This window comes from Loxodonta africana, chromosome 1, assembly GCF_030014295.1.
Source record: "Loxodonta africana isolate mLoxAfr1 chromosome 1, mLoxAfr1.hap2, whole genome shotgun sequence".
NCBI classification, from domain to species: Eukaryota; Metazoa; Chordata; class Mammalia; order Proboscidea; family Elephantidae; genus Loxodonta; species Loxodonta africana.
In genome coordinates, this window is record NC_087342.1 from 93,906,036 (window position 1) to 93,932,290 (window position 26,255).

The 26,255-nt window shown below is 41.1% G+C and overlaps 1 protein-coding gene across 1 annotated transcript; it reads right to left on the minus strand.

Moving 5' to 3' along the window:
• Window positions 1–1,506: 1,506 nt before the first annotated feature.
• Window positions 1,507–17,712, minus strand: LOC100673529 (HLA class II histocompatibility antigen, DO beta chain). Its single transcript, XM_010600611.3, has 6 exons — window positions 17,525–17,712; window positions 14,541–14,810; window positions 13,832–14,113; window positions 12,991–13,101; window positions 12,705–12,736; window positions 1,507–12,521 (listed from the first exon to the last, which is right to left on the minus strand). The coding sequence occupies exons 1-6, from the start codon at window positions 17,613–17,615 to the stop codon at window positions 12,474–12,476; spliced, it is 834 nt and encodes a 277-aa protein (XP_010598913.2). The 5' UTR covers window positions 17,616–17,712; the 3' UTR covers window positions 1,507–12,473.
• Between the last annotated feature and the right edge of the window lie 8,543 nt (window positions 17,713–26,255).

Consider the following 26,255-nt stretch of genomic DNA (forward strand, 5'->3'; position numbering starts at 1 on the left):
GCTCTGAGAGCTGCCTGGTTGGGTGAAGCAGGATTTGCTGACACCTTAGGGCAGCCCAGCTCTTAGAGTTGGTGAACTTATGCTTAGTTGCAATACATAGGGAGACAGCGGGTGGGAATTGGGGTGGGGTAGAGTAGTGGCAGAGGAAATTCAGGGAGCAAGAGAAGCCTTCCTTTGGTATTTACTAATTACAGTCCTCCACATTTACTGAAATGATATCTCTAATCTGCTCTAGGCTTCTTCTTGCTTTCATTCTCCCATTCCCTAAACTAGGTCCTCCACACTCTAAAACCAAGAAATTATAGAAACTCATCCTCTCAATTTTCCTCAGTTGGTGGCTCTTGACTATACTTTTTCCCTTGCCCTCCAGGGGACCCCAATTACCAGATGAATATAGGAAGAACTAAAAGGAGCCCTGGTGGCACAGTGGTTAAAGCGCCCAGCTGCTAACCGATAGGTCAGCAGTTTGAACCCACTACTCGTTTCATGGGAAAAAGCTGGGGCAGTATGCTTCCATTAAGATTACAGCCTTGGAAACCCCTTGGGGCATTTCTATTCTGTCCTGTGGGGTCACTGCGCATCTGAATCAACTTGATGGCAATGAGGGTGTGCAGCAGGGGGTCTCTGGGTGGCACAAATGGTTAAGTGCTCGACTACTAGCTGAAAAGGTTGGCGGTTTGAACCTACTCAGCGGCACCTCAGAAGACAGGCCTAGTGATCTACCTACGAAAGGTTACAGGCTTGAAAACCCTAGGGAGCATTCCTAGTGGTGTAAACGGCCAATGTGCTCAGCTGCTCAGCTTGCTAACCAGACGTTAGAGTCCACCAGAGGTGCCTCAGAAGAAAGGCCTGGTGATCTACTTCCAAAAACTCAGCCATTGAAAACACTGTGGAGCACAGTTGTAGTCTGACACACATGGGGTCACCAGGAGTTGGAATTGACTCTACGGCAACTGTTTTTAATCTGTAGCTTTGTTTTCCATGCGTAGCAAATGGTGCTATTGAGTCAAACAAAGCGGTTATCTTTGATCCTTCACAGCACGCCATTTCCCAGAATGCAAAGCGTAGGGGTACTTTGCCTGTTTTCCAGGATCACAGAACTCAGGTAAAGTTCAACATTGTCAGAAATAAGAAGAAACTGCTCAAGACCAAATCTGCTAGGGTCAGGGTGGGGTGCAAAGCAATGTTTGTCTGTTGGGCCAGATCATGGAGTGGCAGGTGGCACCAAGCATTTCAAATAAAGTGGGAGGTGTCTTAACCCGTTGCTTATATTGAGCTCAGCATAGTTTCCATCCCAGTACTTTCGTTCTGGTGTTGAGACAGAGCTCGCTCCCACAGTGTTGCATTAAAAATGCTATTTTCTTTGCTTGGCTTCTTCCCCCACAGTGTTGCATTAAAAATCCTGGTTCCTTTGCTGGGCTTTCTCCCCTCCCCAGCTTTGCATTTGAATCCTGCTTTTTTTTTTTTTTTTTTTTGCTTGGAGGTTATATGTAAACCCCATTGCGCCTGTGTAGTATGATTAAGAATGTTGCTGACGTAACTTGTTTGAACTCCCTACTTGCAAACCCCTTAAAGGTAACTTGTCTGCTCGCCCTCGGGGAGCAGTCTTGGCGGCAGCAGCTCTGACTGCCTCCTTTTCCTTGTACAATGAAATAAAGCGTGCCCTTCCTGTTCTCCCACTTCAGTCTCTAGTTTATTGGCCCATACGAGTCATGCCAAGCAAGAACCTGGGGGTTTCACCTGGTAACAGTGTTACCTGAGATTGTATCCGGGTTTCAGGTAAAAATAGCTCATGTATTCCTACTAATCCATGAGGTATTCATTTGCTGCTCTCTCATTGAGTCCAGCACCTGCATGATATAATCAGCAGATGGTCAGTGCAATTAAGTACCCCCCAAAACCCCCTGCAGTCAAGTCGATTCCAGCACATAGTGACCCTATCAGACAGAGTAGAACTGCCACATAGGGTTTCCAAGGCTGTAATCTTTATGGAAGCAGACTGACACATCTTTCTCCCATGGAATGGCTGGTGGCTTCAAACCACCAACCTTTTGGTTACCAGCTAAGCTCTTTAACCACTACACCACCAGGCTCCCACATTAAGCAAAAATGATGAAATACCACTGAAATAAGGGCTAACAGGTGTGAAAATTTGTCACCGTTGAGTCAATTCCAACTCTTGGGGACCCTATGTGTTACAGAGTAGAACAGCTCCATAGAGTTTTCTTGGCTGAAATCTCTCCTTCTGTAAATTGCCAAGCCTTTCTTCCACGGTGCCACCGGGTGGGTTAAAACCGCCAGCCTTTGGGTTAGTAGTTGAGCACAGATCATTTGCGCCACCCAAGGGCCTCTAACAGATGTGTGGTAGCCCTTAAAGATGCAAGAAACACTGATTCTATGAAACAAAGCAGACCCGATCATGAAATGCCACATATCTAATGCAAAAGCAAATTGCTTCTTAAAATATAAGAGCTAGAATTAAAAAAAAAAAAAATTACTACACAGAAAAATTCCAGGTTTATAACATGGTATGTGGATTTCTCATCAATCTGTCACCAAAATAAGAAAACTGAATTGATGCCTAGGAATTTAATCCAAATTCCAGCCTCAAACAATATATTCCCCTGAAGGAATAATCATCTGTCCTTAGCTATAGTATAGGAACGCAAGTCAATTGCACGCTAAAAAGAATAATAAACTAAAAACATTATGTGCTTCAGTTTTTCAAATTGGTTGAATATTAAGTTCACAACTAACTTTGTGAATTTTTAATAAGGAAGTCTTATGGGTGGCATATTTTGATTAGTTGCCTGGCTTTTGTTTGTTATGTTCATGTTTACTGGTGTTGTTAATGAATAGATTATTTTATTTTTATTTCTAAATGGTGTAATTCCAGCATCATTATTCAATGAGTAAGTGATGGTTAAGATTGATTTGACTGGGTCAGATTTCTCACGGGCAAAGTTCCTCCGTGCCTGTATGTTAAATGCACAGATGTGAAGTGTACATTTTCTGTTTCCCCTTTTACATCTGACATCATGAACCTGAGGCTTTAAAATGAGCCTCTTGCACCACGTTTGGACTTTAAATGTGACTTAACTTGATGCTTGCAGGGTTGACTCACACCAGCAAATCTGATTTCCCATAAAAACCTACAAATTTATGATTTTTCTTTTTCCAAAAAAAAAAATCAGATTCTGACAACAAGCGGACGGGGCTGTGGCTGACCTTTAATACAAGGCTGTGGTCACCACATTGCCACACAGCCCGCTTTACTAACTTACCTTACCTGCCTCTTGTGGGTTGATGATTGGTATCCTTATAGTACCTGACCAACTCTCTTTCTTACCATCACCTTCTCAGCATAAGAAGTAGTGCACTAAGCTAGGACTTGACCATGACCCAGCATCTTCCATTTCTCATTTCCTCTGGTCATATGAGCACGTGTGCACTCGGTGGTCCTCAATGCTTTGATGCAAGAAGGTCAGGATTTAGACCAAGGAAGAGTCGCATGCTCCAACCCAGAGACAGCAAAAACCACGGAATCAGAATTTGTTAGAGTGAGACCTGGCAAGTAACACTAATTAGCAATCCAGGAAATTTTTAGGCAAGATAAAGTAGAAAACTACTGATTTTACCTCTCTAGTTAACTGAATGGAAACCCTGGTGGCGTAGGGTTAAGTGCTAGGCTGCTAACCAAAAAGTCAGCAGTTTGAATCCCAGGCACTCCTCGGAAACTCTATGGGCCAGCTCTGCTCCGTCCTATAAAGTAGCTATGAGCTGGAATCAACTCTTCGGAAATGGGTTGTTTTTTGTTTTTAGTTATCTGAATAGATCCCTGCAAACAGTTTGCGCTCAGCTCTACCAACCTAAAGATTGGCGGCTTGAATCCACCAACCAATGCCACGAAGAAAGGCGTAGCAATCTGCTTCTGGAAAGATTAAAGTTAAGAAAACCCTGTGGAACAGTTCTACTATGTAACCCGTGGGGTTGCCATGAGTCGGAACTGACTCGAAGACATGAGGTTTGGCTTAGTTTGGTTTTAGTTAATCTGTATAAAGAGAACAAAAGTATTCCCTGAAGCCAAGATTCCAGATCAGGCACTCTCCTAAAGTTGTTTCTAACTCTAATATTTTACCACTATGTGGATATAGATGATGATGAGGCCATACATATGGTTACAGGGATGTATATGATTAATCAAAGCCTGCACTGCCCTTGTCATTGCTCTTGCTCTTTCCTCGGAATGTTTCTAATGCTTAATAATCAATTGAGCTGGGGATATATATATACATATATATATAGGAGATAGCTTTGCATCACATTTGAGAAAGACCTTCTTTTGAGACAAAATGTGATCTTTATAAGCTCCCCTTTTAAAGTACACATAGTTACACTGTTTTATTTGTGGCAACCTCTGTAGGCCACATGGACCTTCCATAAAATGGTTAAGAACTGCTTCCTAATATGCTACAGTACATACTATGTTGTCGGTCCCCACCATCATTGGCATGTTTGAGTCCAGTCAGGCAATAGTCCGTCCTTATCCATTTGGTTTTCATTGGCTAATCTTCCGAAGTTGATCACCAAGCCTTTCTTCCTACTTTGTCTTAGTCTGGAAACTCCGCTGAAACCTGTGCACCATGTGTGACCCTGCTGGTATTTGAAATATTAGTGGCATAACTTCCAGCATCATAGCGACATGCAAGCCACAATAGTATGACAAACTGACAGATGAGTGGTAAACTACATACTACAGAACCCAGAAATGCCATATTCCTACAACTTTCAGCTTTCCCCAATGAGAAATTACAAAAGAAGGAAAAATAAAAGATGCATTATATGATAACCATTCAAGACCCAAACAGACTACCTACTAAAAAGCATCTCGTGGCAGGCAAAGAGAAACAGATACTTGGAGTTGCAAAGTTGCAGGAACTGATCTGCAGTCAAGTTGTAATTCACATGAACAATCCTATACAGCAGTGGTGTCACTAGGGTTGGTGTCACTCAGTGTGATAACTCATGGTGTCACCTTCCCGCATGGACCTCCTCCCATACCAGACCATACAAAATCTTTAGTACTGTTTTTTGTACTGATGTTACTTGTAAATTGTAATTCCCATATATCACTCATTCTTTTCCTTTACTTACTACTTCATTCTCAAAAAAGTTATTGATACAGGTTCACAAATACTAATTACCACAATATTGAGCAAAAAAGCCAAAAAATTTGACAAAATTGGGGGCTATAAAAACACCACCGGCAAGGAAAACAACAGCGCATGTTTGTGGCGCATGCAAACAAAACCATGTGATTCAAAGCATCATTGTAATTGGGTAATAATGAGAGCTCTGACCAGACTGCAGTAGAAGGTTCAAAAAGTAAATTAGCATAGAGTTTTAGCCTTATAGTTATATTGACACATGTACACTGGACTTTCAAAAAATGTTTTGTTGTTATAACTAACTACAGGGATATGTTTGTAAAAAATAATAAATTTCTGCTGAAACACTGCACAAAAATTTTATAGATAGTCATTTTGATGTCACAACTTCTGACAGTGTCACTCGGTGGGGTCTGCATCCCCCCACCCTGCACCTCCCTGGTGACGTCACTGCTATGTAGCACCCTCCAGGGTATAAGAGGGCAGGAATTTTTTTTTTTTCAGGGAATAGCAGGTAGTGATTTGGTGTGTATCTGTGTGTAGATAGATATGCACATAAAGACAAATGTAAACATAGACATTTTTATTTATATTTATATTTATATCCATATTCAGACAAAGTGTAAGGAAGTTCTTTTTGACATGAAAATAATGCTAAATGAAGCTTTTCATCTAGGGAAGAAGAGAGAAGATGCTAATGAATGTGGTCAAGGTGGAAAAAAGGAAGTAATGTACCTCATTCAGATGATACTTCTGACAGAGAAAATCCCCTTTCCAGTTCTCTGATGACTAAATTGCTTTAGGATCCCTGGTGGCTCCATGGTTAAGATCATTGGCTGCTAACCAGAAGAATGGCAGTCCAAATCTACCAGCTGCTCCTTGGAAACCCTATGGGGCAGTTCTACTCTTGTCCTACAGGGTCGCTATGAGCTAGAATCGACTCAACAGCATCGGGTTAAATTGCTTGAAAAGAGGATGAATGGAATAATTTGGAAAAAGCGAGAATGATCGCACAACTAGACGAACGTAATAAATGTCATTCAATTATACAGGTAGAAATAGTTAAACTGGCATACGTTTTCTTGTGCATATTTTCACTACAATATAAAAAAAGGAAAGAAGGAATGAAGCTTTTCATTCAGTTATTAGAACTAGAAGACTCAAAATGAAAATATTGTCGGGATGGTAAAAATTAGTGAAAAGGACACCAAACCTGAGTTGTAGGACTGGCCCTGTGACTGGGTAAACTATTCAGACTATCTTGGCCTCGAGTTCCCTGATCTTCATTCTTTCATTCAACAAATACCTATTGAGTGCCTACTTTAAACCAGACACTATCCTAAAAATCCTAGGCACCAGGAATACATCAATGAATAAAAATAGGCAAAATTCCTGCCGTGGTGGAGCTCGGTACTAGTAGAGTTACATTATAATCTGCGATTAGCCCTTAGATTATAATTACGTATCTGAAGACATCTCATGGTGAATGGGAAGCTGATCTGAGGTCACAGAATAGCCAATTTGCCAGACGGACTGGTTTGTTTTAAATCTCAGGTTTTACATTACCAGGTTTTGTTCTGTATCCATAAGAGCATTTTATAAAATATTAAATTCAATTTATCTTTGGCCCAGGTCTCTGTTGCTACAGCTGGAGACTGCGGTAATTAAGAACACACGCCTAAGAAGGAAAGGGGTTTAAGGAAGAGAGTGGGGAAAAGAGACAAGCAGAGACGAGACACAAAGGTGGAAGGCGTCTGTGGCTGGCTGGCTTGGTAAGCTTCCCACAACCTCTTCTCTCTTCCTTGAATTTCTATATACCCCCTTTCTCCCCCCACCCCTGCCACACACGCCCTTTGTAGATCTTCAAGGATTGAGGTAATGTGAGAATGAAACCAGACGCGAAGCCAACGTAGGGAAATCCCCTTATAAAATCTCAAGCGTCCACGGGGATTCCCTCCAAAGCGGAAATTGAGAAAACAAGTTTTAGTTACGGTCTCGATCGCCATCTGGGGATCAAAATGCCACATCACACCTTCAGAGCAGAGACTTAGAACTTCTAACAAAGTAAAACAAGATTGTTAAATTTCTGAAATTTCACCATCTGGAATTTTGTTTGGTGGTTAATCTAGCATCGTGACGGTGTCCCCCATTTTGACTTGAAAATCCGGTCTTCTTTGAGTGACGACTTTTGCCCCCAAGCCCCACCCACTGATGACCTGTGGCTGCCTCTTTCCCACTTGACCTTCCCTCATCCCCACTACAAGCCTGGGCCAGAACCAGAAGAGGACACCATACTTCCCTGGGAAAATGTTTAAAAGGAAGAAGCTCCCCAATGAAGCAAGGGTCAGGAAGGCAGCTTCAGACTAAATCCTGAATGAAATTTTTGCTGCCCTGGGCACTCAGTGGAATCAGACACTCAAGAAACACTAAAAAGCAGAAACACGGTCTATGTGGCAGCCAGGAGACCAGGAACCAGTCTTACTGACAGTGCATTGAAAGTCGTGCCTCCAAATGCAATTCCATCTCACTCCAACAAGGCTGGCATTAATCAAAAAAACCACAAAATAATAAATGTTGGAGAGGTTGTGGAGAGATTGGAACACTTATGCACTGCTGGTGGGAATATCAAATGGCACAACTACTTTGGAAATCAATTTGGCGCTTCCTGTAAAAACTAGAAATAGAACTACCATACAATCCAGCAATCTCACTCCTTGGAATATATCCTAGAGAATTAAGAGACTTTACACAGATATATGCACACCCATGTTTATTGCAGCACTGTTTATAATAGAAAAAAGGTAGAAGTAACCAACGTGCCCATCAGTGAATGAATAAAAAACCAAACCCAGTGCCGTTGAGTTGATTCCGACTCATAGAGACCCTATAGGACAGAGTAGAACTGCCCCATAGAGTTTCCGAGGAGCGCCTGGCGGATTCGAACTGCCGACCTCTTGGCTGTGCTTAACCACTACGTCACCAGGGTTTCCATGTGGATGAATGGATAGATAAATTACAGTATATTCACACAGTGGAATACAATGCATCGATAAAGAACAATGATGAGTCCATGAAACATTTCATAACATAGAGGAATCTGGAAGGCATCGTGCTGAGTGAAATTAGTCAGTTGCAAAAGGACAAATATTGTATAAGACCACTATTATAAGAACAGGAGAAATAGTTAAAACAGACAAGAAAAACTCTTTGATGGTTATGGGGGGAGGAGGGAAAGGGGGGGAGGAGGGAAAGGGGGAGAGGGACTTCATTAATTAGATAGTAGATAAGAATTATTTTAGGTGAAGGGAAAGACAACACTCTATACAGGGGAGGTCAGCACAACTGGACTAAACTAAAAGCAAAGAAGCTTCCAGAATAAACTGATCACTTTGAAGGCCAGTATAGCAGAGGCGGGGATTTGGGGACCATGGTTTCAGGGGACATCTAAGTCAATTGGCATAATAAAATCTGTTAAGAAAACACTCTGCACCCCACTTTGGAGAGTGGCTTCTGGGGTCTTAAATGCTAGCAAGCAGCCATCTAAGATGCATCAGTGGGTCTCAGCCCACCTGGAGCAAAGGAGAGTGAAGAACACCAAAAACACAAGGTAATTATGAGCCCAAGAGACAGAAAGGACCACATAAACCAGAGACTACATCAGCCTGAGACCAGAACTATATGGTGCCCGGCTACGACCCATGACTGCCCTGACAGGGAACACAAGAGAGAAACCCTGAGGAAGCAGGAGAGCAGACCCCAAATTCTAGTAAAAAGACCAGACTTAATGGTCTGACTGAGACTGGAAGGACCCTGGAGGTCATGGTCCCCAGACCTTCTGTTAGCCCAAGACAGGAAGCATTCCCAAAGCCAACTCTTCAGACAGGGACTGGACTGGACTATGGGATAGAAAATGATACTGGTGAAGAATGAGCTTCTTGGATCAAGTAGACACTATTTCAGCATCTCCAGTCTGGAGGAGAGATGAGAGAGCAGAAGGAGTCAGAAGCTGACCAAATGGACACGAAAACAGAGAGTGGAGGGAAGGAGTGTGCTGTCTCATTAGGGGGAGAGCAATTAGGAGTATATAGCAAGGTGTATATAAGTTTTTGTATGAGAGACTGACTTGATTTGTAAACTTTTGCTTAAAGCAAAATAAAATTTTTTTAAAAAGTGCCTCCAAATTGAATACAAAGCATTCAAAGAACAAGGAAGACAAGTGAGATTGACATGATCAGCACTGGTGGTCATCACCCAAGTCAGAACATGAAAGACGTGGGGACTCCAAGTCCTAAGAGCCACAAAAACTAATACTTGAGGGCAGAGCAGGGAGAGAGGAGGATCAGGGACAAGAACTGAACAGTAAACCCTTACTCAGGTGGAAGAAGTTCAGAAACTTAATCTTCGTTATACAACACCCAGGGTTATTGCTCTGAGGATGTGATGTGGCAAAGGGACAAGGACTGGATAGATTTGTTTTTATTGGTGGGAGCTGGTAACAAACAAGGCAGGGGCAAAGGAGTAGAGTCATATTCTATATGAGGTACATATACTCTTTGAAGTATACTATGATTGATAGCTGGTTGAGCTCTAGAGATACAAAAAATGAATAAGTCATAGACATATTAAAGGTAAGGCATATTAGAAAGATGTATACTTGAGAGTTGAGCTTTAGCAAAACTAAATCATTTTTGTTTCAGGAAGGACATTCTTAAATGAAACTTCCCTTTTTATTTATTTATTTATTTATTTTTACTGCCAGTGGGTAGCACTGAAGAATACAAGGGCTACTTGTACAGTTTAGTGTCACTGCCTTGATTTGTGCTAAAGCACCAACAGTTTTGCCCATCATAGGGTTTTGCAAATATCAACGTAATGAAAAGGGCAAATTAAGTCTTAGTATTATGATAATAATTTCAACCACATAAAAAAAAAACACATAGACCCCCCTAAAAGTGTCCCAGGGACCCCCAGGGGTCCTCAGACCACACCTTGAAAACCGCTGGAGCAGAGGGACATTGACATAAGGTATGGGTGAGCATTAGATATACAGTTACTCACAGAAACGATACTAAAAAGGGAGTGAGTATTGTATTCAGTGGCACGTGATCCAGTAATTTAGGTATATCACAACTATAAAAATGGAGGAATAATGTGGAGAACAAAAACAAAAGGAATTTTTAACTGTTTTCGGTAATCATTTTGGTGGTTATGGTATGAGTATTATGTCCTTGAGTGGCGCAAACTATTTGCTGTCAGTTACTAACGGAAAGCTCGGCAGTTTGAACCTACCCAGTGATGCCACAGAAGAAAAGCTTGGTGATCAGCTTCCATAAAAATGAGAGCCAAGAAAACCCTGTGGAGCTCAGTTCTACTGTGTAACACGTGGGGTCACCATGAGTCGGAACTGACTCGGCTGCACTGGGTTTGGTTTGGTTTTTGGTTTAGTATGAGTTTTATTACCCTTAGACTGCTGTGTATGTTAATATGGGAAAGGCAAATGAGTAAGTGTGGATATTCTGTGTCTTTCTCTGTGTCCTTAAAAATCATGGTGTGGAAGAAAGGAGATGCCATTACAATATAATATAGAAGAGATTAATTTTTTATTTAAACTGTGCGTGGATGTGTGTGTGTGTTTCCACGAAGAAGTCCTGACACAATGACCAATTCCTAACTCTGGATTATGATCTGTGATGATATTTCCTGCTAGAATAAACCAGGGCTTTCTGGAGAAATAGCTGACTCCAGGTTGGGGCAAGAAATGTACAAAATGAAACCGGAACATCTTGTCATAGCAGATAACAAGAAAACTAAAAACTTGTCAAAAGAACTCAGGAGCCTCTTGAAGAAGTTTCTACTGCCCAAAAATGAAACATTTGAGCTTCCACGAGGATAAAAATTGAAATGGATTAAAACCCATCAATATTTAAATCCCTGATTTCATCACGATACCAAAAAAGAGAGGAAAACTTAATTGGTCACCTTTGAATGACAGCAGGGAAAAAATTCATTATCTTGAAAACTGGTAAATAAAAAGAGTGAAACATTGACCCCGCCTTTCTACCATACCATTGGACAGCCCAACAGTAAATGATGAGACCTATCTCTTTATAGAAATAATGGAGCATATAAATGAGGAAGGAATAATAGAATTATCACCATTTTGCAATCCCCAGTGAATGAATGGACCTCGGCAACATAACATAACATCATAAAAGAGAGACAATTATGTGCCTCACAGTGAAAGACAGTACTACCCAAGTCTGATCCAGCCTTGAATCCAGGTGCCAATTTGCAAGAAATGCCGACACAGAAACGTGTTAAATTATACCATGCGTGTGCAATCAGCCAGATGTAGATTGTGGGAAACTCAGGTTTTTTCAACAGATTAATCATAAGGAAAAGAAATTATAAGTAACATAAAAGACATATAAAAAAAAACTTGGCACAACTAAGGTATAGTGTCCACAGATGCAAGTGTGGGTGAATAGACTATACAGAAACAAGAAAAGGGCTACAATAAAAGTCAGGATATGATTAGTTTGGGGGTGAGAGAAGGGGTTTTGATTGACACGAGGCACTTAAGAGACTTCTGGGATGCCTGGCAAACTTTTATTTCTTGACCTGAGCGGTGATTACAGGGATTTTACTTTAAATAACTCATTAAATTATACATTTTATGTGGTTATCTGTATCTCTTTTGGAGCCCTGGTGGCATTGTGGTTAAGAGCTAAGGCAAGCTACAACTGCTAACCAAAAGGTCAGCAGTTCAAATCCACCAGCCACTCCTTGGAAACTCTATGGGGCAGTTCTATTCTGTCCTGTAGGGTCGCTATGAGTCGGCATTGACTCAACAGCAACCGGTTTTTACAGGTATCTCTTTTATTTTATGATTTTAAAAAAGTGTTTTAAAAAAACAGAAACAAGGAAATAGTGGCTGAACATTTGTCTTCTGAAGACTGTGGAGACTGCAGTTGGAACAGAGAAGGATTTGGGGATAACAATTTATAGGGCCAGGGCTGGGCCACAGAGAAGTAAAAAGTTTGGGACTGGAAGGAGGTAGGTCTTAGGAGGATTTCTGGAGAGTTTTCTTAGAAATGAAGACTTAATAAAGCATACAAGTAGCAGGAGGAAGGGCAGAAGGGTGGGATATGCAAGATCTCAGAACACAAATCTTGTAGAATCAGTCCAGTATTTCCCTAAGGATTATGGAAAAGGGCCACTCCCAGAACGCTGATCTCATGACTGTCATTTATCTAGTCTAGGGGCCCAGGCCACTCAGTACTTCATCAGGATCCCAGAGAAGCTTCACTTAGGACCTTGGTATGGCTGTGGTGGAAGAACACCTCTTGAGACCTGCAGGGACAGTGGTAAAGGTCTCATGAGACACCCACCCTTCCATTTCAGGGACTCAGGAGATAGCACCACCCAAATAGAGTCAAAGCCACCCTATATCTCCTTATCCCAATGATGTCTCCTCTTTGTCAAAGGACCAGCAGAATGATCTGCCACCCACAGGCAAGGAAGGAAAGACGTTACCTCATCATCAGACAACTGGGTCTCCACATAACCTGGAGAGAAAGAGAGAATGCCCAAATTAGGACCAAATGAGTATCATAATGCTGAAGGGATGGAGGATGGTCTGCAATATCAGAACTCCATCTTCATGTACACCCTCCAATGTTTCTGGCTTCAGAAAAGACTATCCCAATAATTCCTGAGATGTATAATCAGTCTTCCCTGACTCAGATCTTTGACATTAAGGAAAGTCAGGGCTGGGGGAAGACACATGGCAAGTATCAGGTACTCCTCAGAGGCTTGTTACCTTTCTGACCCCTGAAGTGGATGACAATCCCCACCAGAAGGAAGATTATCCCAAATAGTAAGGCTCCAACTCCACTTAGCACCTTCCTCCAAGAATATTCAGACTGAGCTCCTACAGGAAACAAGTCTTAAAGTTAGTAAAAAAGCTCCCAGTATTTGATGCATCTGCCTGAAATTCCAGAGCCTGTACTGGGTGTCATGTCCAATGCTGCCTAGAGAAGGGATGAATTTAGAAATGGCTCTTTGAGGCCAAGGCTTGCACACATGGAGTTACCTCCCATCTGTTACTGCCTCTTACAACCTATAGGAATGGCCCCTAAATACTAAAACCAAAATATTAGAGGGTACTAGTTCCCGGGGAGGAGGTCTGGTTGTACAATGGGTGGTCGTGGAGTTCCCAGGGTGGAAGAAAATGATGAGGTGTTTGGACCTCTTTAATCTTGGAAAGTAAAAATCCATTGCCGTCGAGTCGATTCCAACTCATAACAACTCTATAGGACAGAGTAGAACTGCCCCATAGGGTTTCCAAGGCTGTGATTTTATAGAAGCAGAGTGCCACATCTTTCTCCCATGGAGCAACTGACAGCTTGAACTGCCAACCTTTTGGTTGGTGAGCAGCAGAGCTCTCAACTACTGTACCACTAGGACTTGGAAGGTATGGGATAGATATCTGCAATGTTTACTCCCACTCTAGCCCAAGGACTCCAGATCTCTGTGACTCCCCCAGATCAGGGAAAAGAATTGATGTTGTGACCAAGAAGTGTGCAGAGGTAACACAGGCCCCATATAGATTCAGTATGATCCTGAGTCAGGCCCAGAGAGTACAAGAAGCTGACTCTCACTCCACTCCACAGAAACAGGGCTCAGCAGGCTGGGGTGGTACACAAGGCAGGTGTAGACATCTCCAAGTTCAGGAGTTATTTCCAGCATCACCATAGTCTGAAAAGTCCAATCTCCATTCCTGATAAGGCCAGTGGACATGACCCCAGCTCTCTCCTCCTGCCCATTCCGGAACCACTTGACCTTGATGTCCCCTGGATAGAAATTTGTCACAGAGCAAAGCAGCAAATTGGGGTGTTGTAGGGATGGGGTTCTCTCTGGATACACCGTCACCTCTGGTTGCACTAGGAGGAGAGAGATGAGACATTGTGAGAGAAAACCACCAGCTTTCCTTAAAGACTAATCCCTGCCTCTGATCTCTTGCATGGACCTCAGTGGGAAAACCTCAGCCCCAAGACTCAGAAACTGTGTGTGCCAATGTCCCAAGAAGGACTTAAGCCTTATTAGACACTTCCACAGTTACACCTTCTATGAGAGTACACTAGTCCTTAAAGCCCCTGAAGACTTAAAGGTCTAGGATCAAGACCACAGTGACCTGATCTGTGAGAATAATGAGTGGGTCACTGTCGAAAACAAAACATACACACAGACTTCCCTGTTCATAGGCCACTTATCCTGAAGCAGACAACTGCCTACCATAAGGAAGAACCATGGTCAGGTTTGCGTGGGGGAGATTTCCTGAACCCCACCGAACCCTATCTTCCACCTCACCTTTTCTCCCCACTGTGAAGGATGCACCAAGTTTGTAGTTATATCTGCAGAGTGCATCCACAGAAGCTCTGCTCCTCTCCAGTATATCCGTCCGGTTGTTCCATCGCTCAGCATCCGGCTTCCCCAGCTCCGTCAATGCCACAAACATCCCCACATCACTGTCAAAACGTGCATACTCCTCCAAGTTAAAGATGAATCGAACGACAAACTGCACCTTTTCTGTCCCATTGGTGAAGTAACAGTCAGCCTTTGCCTGAACCACAAAATCTTCTGGAAAACCAAAATAAAAAAGAACCATGAGCCAGCCCCCATCTTTAGGAAACACATGCCTGGTAAATTATACCAGAGCACATGGATTTAAGAGGACTTTTGCTCTCAGTAAATAGTTCAAAGTAGGCTCTTTTCCCCCATGCCCCACCCTGATTCCTTTTACCAAAAAGACACCCATGATGGGAAGAAGCCCAAGGCCCATCCTACCAGAGCAGCCAAACAGGAGACATGTAACCCAAAGAGAGAGTCCCAAGAGATATAAACATTCATTCATTTGTTTATTCAACAAATATTTACTGACTCTGTTCTATGTCAGACACTGGGCTAGACTCCTCCCAGCCAAGCTTTCAAAAGGCAAAGGTTTTAGCTCCCTTTATTACCAAGGCAGAATAATCCATCCTCACATAAAATAATTCAACAACACCAGTGCCCTGGGCAGGTTCAGTCTACACGTTCCAGCTGGAATAAAGCAGACGAGGGAGAGGGGAGTAGCAAAGAAACACAGAATAGGTGCATGAAGGTGTGAAACTACCCTTCTACCTTCCGCTCACTATGAATTTTCTCCAAGAATTTTACTTTAGGCTGTTTCCTTTACACTCTTGCTCAGAGACCTCATCCGTTTCCTTGGTGCTAACCATTACCTCTGTTGATGCTGAAAAAAATTAATATTAATCCATGGTTTGAAGATGCCTTTTGTTATTATTATTGTTACCATTACCATCACCATGCATACCTACAATTCTAGTATTCACAACAACATGGTGGTAAGGAATGTAAAGTTAGCTTAAACCTTCTAGGACTTTTCTATCATTGTCATTGAAATGGAATAAACAAAAATTCAATTCCATTGTCCATTATGATTTTCTACTTTGAAAGTACCTTACTAATATTGATACTGATTAGTTTGAACTATATATTAACTTTCAAACCCTGTGCCTCATTTCTAATCTGCTCATGTTTCCCAAAGTTGTTTAACTCTCCAACGCTATTTTACTAGTCCTAATTAGTAAGAAAAAGTATGATTCTTATTTCCATAGCATAAGTAAAATTTGCCTTAGATTTGAAGAACTGGAAAATTTTAAGAGACAAATGGGTAAGTGGTCTTGGATTAGGTCTCAATTTATTTAAGTTCTAGTGTTATAGCAAGTAGTTTTATTTAGGAAAAGACACTTCCCCTCCCTGAGCCTGCTTCCCCATTGATAAAGATGAGTTTAAGTTCACATCCAACAGCATCAGGCTTCCCAAGCTCCGTCAATGCCACAAACATCCCCATATCACTTTCAAAAAGCATGGTGTGAAGTGTAAAGAAATATAGAATATAGTCCAATGCACAATGACATTTATTAAAACTTTAAAATACAAACAGAAGAACAATACTACATGTTTTTAAAGGCCACCTTCATACTTAAAGACATACCAGACTCAGAATGGTATCTATGGAGGGGAAGGAATAAGAGCGGAGATTAAAAAAAAAAAAAAAAACGGAAGAGAGTCCTTTTACTGACCAATGATTACAATGTGCTGTGAACTCAATGGGTAAGATTAACTCAATTCCTGTGCACTTGAGAACAACAATAAAAGAAAATTTAAATGGAGTTAATAATGCAAGTTGGCCAGTAAAGAGCCCTCAAAGAAATGGCATTTGAAACTTGAAGGATAATTGCTACTGATCTCAAGGTGTAAATTTACTTTCATTTCTAAGTTCAGAGGCCCCCTCCAGGAACTACTGAGCAGATCATAAGGACTGTGGCACCCTTCCTGGATCAGCCATACTCATCTCTGACTCAGTAGCTAATTTCAGGTAAAGTTCCAATCTCCATTTCCTCGCCATTTATGTTCTTCTCTATTTCCTTTTACATTCTGAGTCAGAAAAAAAAAAAAAAAATCCAGAATTTTTAGTCATCATTGAAGATCTGTGCTGGTTTTTTTTTTTTTTTTTCAGTTGTGTTGTTTAATGGGCGTCATAAGCTCAGAGTGGTTTCTGTTCTCTAAGAAAAATGTTCCTCTCCCCGTAAGTTTGTTCCTCTTTTGTATTTTTGAGACTTTGACATTCAAAGTGGGCTCTGTTCTCAGCACATCACATCCTGTTTTCTGCTGATAAATAATGTGTTTTTGTGGTCTAACATTGCTTCGTATTTGCGTGGCCTGTCTCTGCAGCTCAAAAAAGAACAGCGATAAATAACATGTACCTGGTAGTCTGAGGACAGGGATGATGTTGTCAACTTCTCTTACTTCTCAAAGCTGCTTAGTACGACTCTGACCATATAGTAGGGGTTTGATAAATGCCAGAAGAAACAATGTTTGTTTTCAATTTCTTTTGCCCGCAGTTGAATACGTCAGTTGGATAAATACAGAAACAGTGACAATCATCAGAGAAAACTCCTGGCTGAAGAACGGTAGCTACTCTCAGACTGGCTCCAGGTTTTACGATTTTCAGTGACTGAGAATGATACAGTAAGGACTCTAAACAGGACAAAATGTTTCCCTTCTTCCTGCCTCCCTACTCCTGGAATCCGTGGCTTCGGCACAGGAAGTCCTTTTTCTCAGCAGTCCATTGTGTGTGGCAAAGGAGAGAGAAGTATTTTTCTGTCAAAGAACTCTGCTCTCTGGAGCCAGAAGCCACTTCCAGTCGGGCCATGGCATAGAGTTATAGGGAAAGGCATCTCTCCCCCAGCCAATTCTTGAACCAAATAAAGAAATTTCTCTGTTCTTACCTGGAAAGTCTCTGCCTTCAGTCACAGAGGAATCCAGCCTGATCAGATTCACTAATAGAACCACCACCCAGGAAACCCACCCAGAATCCATTCTGGAGAATAAAAATGAGACAGTAAAATCAGGCCAGCCCCTTCAGAATGGAGCTTGTCCCCACACAACTCCGTCAAGAAATATGCATTAAGAAGAGTATAGATATCTTCCTGGTCTCTTCAGGATTGGAAACTCCTCAGATTGATAACCAATCAGAAAGAAGAGTTTTGCATCATTAGGTGCTGGGTAGAATGCTTTCATAAAGTCATGTTATACCAGTCAAGAATTGTTTGCCACAGAATCACTGACAGTAGTTTAGGTGTATGGAAAATTGACTGCGGGAAGAAGGAAAATATATATATATATATATATATAACATAATATGGGGTCTTAGAATAACTTGACAGATTGTTTATTATGTATCCCTCTATACTCTTTAGCACTGTCCCTGGCCTGTTGTGACCGATAGGATCTCCCTTCCCATCAGGTGGATGACATTGCCAATGGAGAGTATGTAAATAAAAAAGAATATTCTGAGGCATGTGCCCTAAAATGTGTTAGTGAAGGGATTATCAAAGAAGAAATAGAAGAGATACAGAATAACAAAAAAACTTGTTGCTGTCGAGTCACATAGCAACCCTATAGGACAGAATAGAACTGTCCTGTAGGGTTTCCAAGGAATGACTGGTGGATTCAAGCTGCCAACCTTTTGGCTAGCAGCCATAGCTCTTAACCACTGGGCCACCAGGACTTCACAGAATAACCAGGAGTATAATTCCTTGTAAATCAAGAGAGGGCCACAAAAAAGAGAGAGAGAAACACAGAGAGAGCATTATCAAAAAAAAATACAATGCTTGAGAGGATAAAATACAAGAAAGTGTTATTATGTTTTGTAATTAGTGGAGCACTGATGGTGTTCAATGAGATAAAACAAAAAACCAAATGTTGCCATTGAGCTTCGAGTCGATTCAGACTCATAGCCACCCTATAGGACAGGGAAGAGCTGCCCCATAGGGTTTCCAAGGAGCGGCTGGTGGATTTGAACCACTGACCTTTTGGTTAGCAGCCAAGCTCTTAACCACTACACTACAAAGTGTTAAAGGTGGATGTCATGTTTCAAAAGAGTAAAAACTGCATTGGGAATGAGGAAATGAAGGCAAAAGGTGTAAACAGTCTTTTGAGAATTATGGAAGTAAAAATAAGGGAAAAGATGTTATTCTCATTTGAGAGAAAAGCAACACTAAGGGAAAGATACATTTAAAATAGAAAAAAATGTTAAGTTTCTAGGTCAAGTGAAAGGCATCTGTAGAAAGGAAAAATTAGAGATAAAAAAGAGAAGAAAGGAGACATTTCTCCCAAAATGTTGAATGAAATAGAACCCAAAGAAGAAGAGAGAATCTCAGGCTTGGCAATGAAAAGGAACACCTTTAGATACAGGAAAGGTGACAGGAAAAATTAAGGTGGGGAAGAGGGGAATGAGGGAGTCCAAGCTGGATAACTTCAATGGACTCACTTTACAACAAGGCAAGGTCTTCTGTTAAAAAGGAGTTGGAAGAAAATATATTTAATAACTAAGGAGAACAAGACTCATTTTTCACAAAGTAGTCTATAAGTGGGTTTGTTTTATTGTTGCAAAAACACAATTCAACATTTTTCACACATATAATTCAGTGACGTCAGGTCACTATGAGTCAGAATCAGCTCAGCAACAAAGGGTTTGTGTTAACAGATTTAAGTACGCCAGATCTGTACATGATGTACAACAATCACCAATTCATTATCATTTATTTAGCATAGAGCCATGCTCAGTACTACGGCACATCCAATGATGAAACAGACATGTTCTTTGTCCTCAAGAAATGTATAACCTGGGTGGGTTGGTCAATGCCCAATCTAGGTGGGTTAGGGAAACAACCCACTGAATTATCAGGAAAAAATGAAATTAACTTTGTAATGTTTGGACACACAAGAAGAGTAAAGTCTTACTTAGACAGTCTAGAAAGAGTTCATGTTGAAGTTGATATTTGAGCGAAACATTGAAAGAAAAGTATAATGCAGACAGACTAAAAGGAGAAAAACAGATCTTGACAAACCATGATTAGAGACACCACAATCCAAATCACACAGAGCTATGACATTTTATGTGTGGCAATGTCTATAGGCTACGTGCACCTTCCTAAAATGGTTCAGAATGCTCCATTTCTTAAGCAGAACCTGCAAAGCTTAGCAAGCAGAGAATTTTAGAATTCAGAATACCCAAGACATGTGGACAGCTTGCTAAACAAAATGTTTATCTGGATCTCTTTTAAAATGCTGATTATCTACAATACATGAACATATCAACAATACTTCATTGAATAGGAAGGATACAATAGATATTTTCTTAATTCTTCACTTCCCTAAAGGAACACATGCTTTGATGGGTATGTAAGGTGGGGAAATGATGGTAGTTAACCAGGAAACCCAAAAATACTTGAATTAGGCCTTACCAAATATGGTGGGGCCCAAGAAAGTCTCTAAACATAAGCAATAAGAGCAAATTGGAAATCAAAGGCTTACTCTGTTCTTGGCTGGTCAAACCCCTGGTACCGCAAATAGAGGTTTTTACGATATACCATATTTTTACGCAAATAACATGGGCAGTAAGTTTTTTGCAAACCGGTGATCCTGCCTGGTGGGTTCTGTCGACCTTTTGGTTAGCAGCAGAACTCTTAACCTACTACGCCAGCAGGGTTTCCACTTTCACCACCAGGCAGCTGTAAATGTTGAGGTATTAAGAACTTCCAGGCAGAAAGAGGGACAAAAGATTGGTGGCAGAAACCCGATTCAGAAAAGAGAGATGAAATACAATTGTATAACCTTTTTCATTGTTGTCGTTGAGACTATACACAGCAGAACATACACCAATTCAAGTTGCTACATGTACAATTCTGTGACATTGATTACATTCTTCCAGCTGTGCAACCATTCTCATGCTCTTTGCTGAGTTGTTCCTCACCCATTAATATACTCTCACTACTTCCTAAGGTTTCTATCTAATCTTCTGAGTTGCTGTTGTCTATTTGACCCCATTTTTAGACAACTCTTAAAAAAGCATAATGCTCGCTGAGTCCAGTATGACAAGATGGTGCCTAGCTACCACCACTGACTGCTCTGACAGGGATCACAATAGAGGGTCCGGGACAGACCTGGAGAAAAATGTAGAACAAAATTCTAACTCAATAAAAAAAGACCAAACTTGATGGCCTGACAGAGACTGGAGAAAACCTGAGCGTATGGCCCTCGACATAGTTTCAGCTCAGTAATGAGGTCACTCCTGAGGTTCACTCTTCAGCCAAAGATTGGACAGGCCCATGGAATAAAACAAGACTAAAGGGGCTCACCAGCCCTGGGGCAGGAACTGAAAGGCAGGAGGGAACAGGAAAGATGGTAATAGGGAACCCAGTGTCGAGAAGGGAGAGTGTTGACATGTGGGGTTGTTAACCAATGTCATAGAACAATGTGTGTACTAACTGTTTGATGAGAAGCTAGTTTGTTCTGTAAACCTTCATCTAAAGCACAGTAATAAATAAATAAATAAAACACCAAAACCCAGAAGAAAAACAAAAGAGCATAATGCTCAAGGAAGACATTTTTCACTAGTTAAGCTAAACTATTGTTTGGTTTTTAAGAAGATTTCAGGGGATATTTTTGGTTTAAGGTTTAAAGATTATCTCGGGGCAAAAGTGTCAGGGGTTCATCCAGCTTCCTTGGCTCCAGAAAGTCTGGAGTCCATGAAAATCTGAAATTCCATTCTGTGTTTTACCTCTTTTGATCAGGATTCTTCTATAGAATCTTTTATCACAATGTTCTAATTGTGTAACCTTTTAATGCACTATGACTTCCACCCTCAGTAAACATGGCCTTCAGAAGCCTGGAATCTGATCAATCAGAATAATAATTCTTCCTCCATGGGAAGGCACAACAGATAAAGAAAAATGTGAGGAGGTGTGGAAGACATCACTAGTATTCACCATCATCCTCCACTTCTTAGGCACTACACTTCCTAATCTCCTGGGGCTACGTGACTTTCTGACCAATGTAAACAAAAAGTTCCAGGTCAAAGCATTTAACTACCAGTATGTGACTCTCCTCTCCCTCTACCAAAGCAACGAGGGGGTCTTGTGTTAAAACAGTGAAACCACAATCTGAAAGAAGCCTTATGAAATGGGTTACTGTGGAGGGCAACTGCCCTAGAGAATCACCCAGACCTGCAATAAGTCGTGTATAAGGGAGAAAATAAAAAAAAATAAAAAATAAGCACTAGGGCTTATTTTTTACTATGTTGTTGTTAGGTGCCATCAAGTTGGTTCTGACTCATAGTGACTCTGTGTACAACAGAACAAAACACTGCCCTGTCCTGGGCCATCCTCACAATGGTTGTTATGTTTGAGCCAATTGTTGCAGGCACAGTTTCAATCCATTTCATTGAGGGTCTTCCTCTTTTTCACTGACCATGTACTTTACCAAACATGATGTCCTCCTCCAGGGACTGGTCCCTCTTGATAACATGTTCAAAGTATGTGAGACGAAGTTTTGCCATCCTTGCTTCTAAGGATCATTCTGGCTGTACTTCTCCCAAGACAGATTTGTTCGTTCTTCGTATATTCAATATTCTTCACCAACACCTTAATTCAAAGGTATCAATTCATCTTTGGTCTTCCTTATAGTTGTCCAGCTTTTGCATGCATATGAGGCAATTGAAAACACCATGGATTGGGTCAGGTGAGCCTTAGTCCTTAAAGTGACATCTTTGTTTTTAACACTTTAAAGAGGTCTTTTGCAGCAGATTTGCCCAATGCAATGCATCTTTTGATTTCTTGACTGCTGCTTCCACGGGCATTGATTATGGATCCAAGTAAAATGAAATCTCTGACAACTTCAGCCTTTTCTCCCTTTATCATGATGTCACTTATTGGTCCAGTTGTGAGGATTTTTGTTTTCTTTGTGAAGAGATGTAATCCATACTGAGGCTGTGGTCATTGATCTTCATCAGTAAGAGCTTCAAGTCCTCTTCACTTTCAGCAAGCAAGGTTGTGTCATCTGTATAACACAGGTTGTTAATGAGTCTTCCTTCAGTCCTGATGCCCTGTTCTTCTTCGTATAGTGCAGCTTCTTTTATTATTTTCTCAGTATACAGATTGAATAAATATGGTGAAAGGATACAACCCTGGCTCATACCTTTCTTAACTTTAAACCATGCAGTATCCGCTTGTTCTGTTTGAACGACTGCCTCTTGCTCTATGTACAGGCTCCTCATGAGCTCAATTATTCTGGAATTCCCATTCTTCCTAGTGTTATCTATAATTTGTCATGATCCACACAGTCGAAATGCCTCTACATAATCAATAAAACACAGGTAAACACATTTCTGGTATTCTCTGCTTTCAGCCATGATCCATCTGACATCAGCAATGAAATCACTTGTTCCACATCCTCTTCCGAATCCAACTTGAACTTCTGGAAGTTCCCTGTCAATGTACGGCTGCAGCCGCTTTTGAATGATCTTCAGTAAAATTTTACTTGTGTGTGGTATTAATGATATTGTTTGATAATTTCCACGTTCTGTTGGATCACCTTTCTTTGGAATGGGTACAAATATGAATCTCTTCCTGTTGATTGGCCAGGTAGCAGTCTTCCAAATTTCTTGATATAGACGAGTGATTGCTTCCAGTGCTGCATCTGTTTGTTGAAACATCTCAATTAGCATACCATCAATTCCTGGAGCCTTGTTTTTCACCAATGCCTTCAGTGCAGCTTGGACTTCTTCCATAAATAGTATTGGTTCTTGATCGTATACTACCTCCTGAAATAGTTGAATGTTGACCAATTCTTTTTGGTACAGTGACTCTGTGTATCCCTTCCATCTTCTTTTGAGGCTTCTGAGTTATTTAGTATTTTCCCTGTAGAATCTCTCAATATTGCAACTTGGGGCTTGAATTTTTTCTTCAGTTCTTTCAGCTTCAGAAATGCAGAGCGTGTTCTTCCCTTTTGGTTTTCTAACTCCAGGTCTTTGCACATTTCTTTATAATACCTTACTTTGTCTTCTCAGGCCACCCTTTGAAATCTTCTGTTCGGCTCTTTTACTTCATCATTTTTTCCATTTTCTTTAGCTACTCTACATTCAAGAGCAACTTTCAGAGTCTCGTCTGACACCAGTTTTGGTCTTTTGTTTCTTTCCCGCCTTTTTAACGACCTCTTGCTTTCTTCATGAATGATGTCCTTGATGTCATTCCACAACTCATCTGGTCTTTGGTCACTAGTGTTCAGTGTGTCAAATCTATTCTTGAGAAGGTCTCTAAATTCAGGTAGAATATACTCAAAGTCATACTTTGGCTCTCATGGACTTGTACTAATTTTCTTCAGTTTCCACTTGAACTTGCATATGAGCAATTGATGGTCTGTTCCACAGTTGGCCCCTGGCCTTGTGCTGACTGATGATATTGAGTTTTTCCTTTGTCTCTTTCCACAAATGTAGTCGATTTGATTTCTGTGTATTCCATCTGGCAAGGTCCACATGTATAATCACCATTTATGTTGTCAAAAAAAGGTATTTGCAATGAAGATATCGTGGGTCTTGCAAAATTCTATCATGTAATCTCCAGCATTGTTTCTATCACCAACACCATGTTTTCCAGCTACCAATCCTTCTTTGTTTCCAACTTTTGCATTCCAATCACCAATAATTATCAATGCATCTTGATTGCATGTTTGATCAATTTCAAACTGCAGAAGTTGGGCAAAATCTTCAATTACTTCATCTTTAGCTTTAGCATTTGTGCATAAATTTGAATAAGAGTCATGTTAGTTGGTCATCCTTGTAGGTATATGGATATTATCCTACCTCTAACAGAGTTGTACTTCAGGATAGATCTTTTTGACAATGAATGCAATGCCATTCCTCTTCAATTTGTCATTCCCAGCATAGTAGACCATATGATTGTCTGATTCAAAATGGGCAATACCAGTCCATTTCAGATCACTAATGCCTAGAATATTGATGTTTATGCATTCCATTTCATTTTTGATAATTTCCAATTTTCCTAGATTCATGCTTCATAATCCCACACTCCAATTATTAATGGATGTTTGTAGCTGTTTCTTCTCATTTTAAGTCATGCCACTTCAGCAAATGAAGGCCCCTGTGATGGTTAAGGTTGCATGTCAACTTGGCCGGACCATGATTCTCAGTGGTTTGGCAGTCATATGATGTGATCACTTCCATGAGGAGATTCGATATAATGTGATCACCTCCATGATGGGATCTGCTGTGAGTAGACAATCAGTAGAAAAGGAGTGTCCTTGGGGGTGTGGCCTGCAACAAATATAAGTGGACATTCTGGCAAGGCTAGGGGGCTTTTGCTTGCTCTGGATCCTGCAGCTGGCTCCTGTTCGTCTAACCTCTGGTTCTAGGTCCTTGAGTTAGCAGCTTACCTGCGGTCGTGCCTGCTGATCTTGGGACTCGTCGATCTTTGCAGCCTGTGAGCAAGAGCCCTGCTCTCTAATCTGCCAATGTTGGGTTCACCAGGAGAAGCCTCTATTCTGGCCCCACGGACTTGGACGTTCCAGTCTCTACTACCATGTGAGCCATTTCCTTGATATCTACATAAATATATGTATTTATATTATATATAAATATATGTAGATATAGATATATAGTGTACTAGTTTTGCTTCTCTAAAGATCCCAGCCTAAGACAGTCCCAAAAGCTTGACTCCATCCACAACATTAAGGTTGACTCTACTTTGAGGAGGCAGCTCTTCCCTAGTCATATTTTAAGTGCCTTGCAACCTGAGGAGCTCATCTTCCAGCATTATATCAGACAGTGTTCTGCTGCTATTCATAAGGTTTTCATGGCTAATTCTGTTCAGAAGTAGACTGCCAGGTCCTTCTTCCTAGTCTGTCTTAGTCTGGAAGCTCAACTGAAACCTGTCCACCATGGATGTCCCTGCTGGTATTGAATACCAGTGGCATAGCTTCCAGCATCACAGCAACACACAAGCCACCACAGTACAACAAACTGACAGATGTGTGGGATTTGTTACTATAGCCTGGCCTAATTTAACCTAAGTAATATAAGACAGGGGCAAGAACGTTCACCCTCCCCCTCCACATCCCACAAGCAGATTTGAAGATTCACTAATTAGAAGCCTGACCACAGTATGTCTAGAAGTAGATATCCTTGAAATACATGTTGGGCAGCGTTATGGATTGAATCATGTCCCCCAGAAATGTGTGTCACCTTGGCTAGGCTATGTGGTTGTCCTCCATTTTGTGATCTGATGTTATTATTCTTTGTGTTGTAAATCCTAACCTCTATGATGTTAATATCCCTGGTATCATTGCTGATGTCAGAGGGATCCTGGCTGAAAGCAGAGAATGCCAGAAGGATGTTTACCTGTGTTTGATTGACTATGCAAAGGCATTTGACTGTGTGGATCATAACAAACTATGGATAACACTGAGAAGAATGGGAATTCCAGAACACTTAATTATGCTCATGAGGAACCTTTACATAGATCAAGAGGCAGTTGTTTGGACAGAACAAGGAGATACTGGTTGGTTGAAAGTCAGGAAAGGTGTGCATCAGGGTTGTATTCTTTCACCATACCTATTTAATCTGTATGCTGAGCAAATAATCTGAGAAGCTGGACTATATGA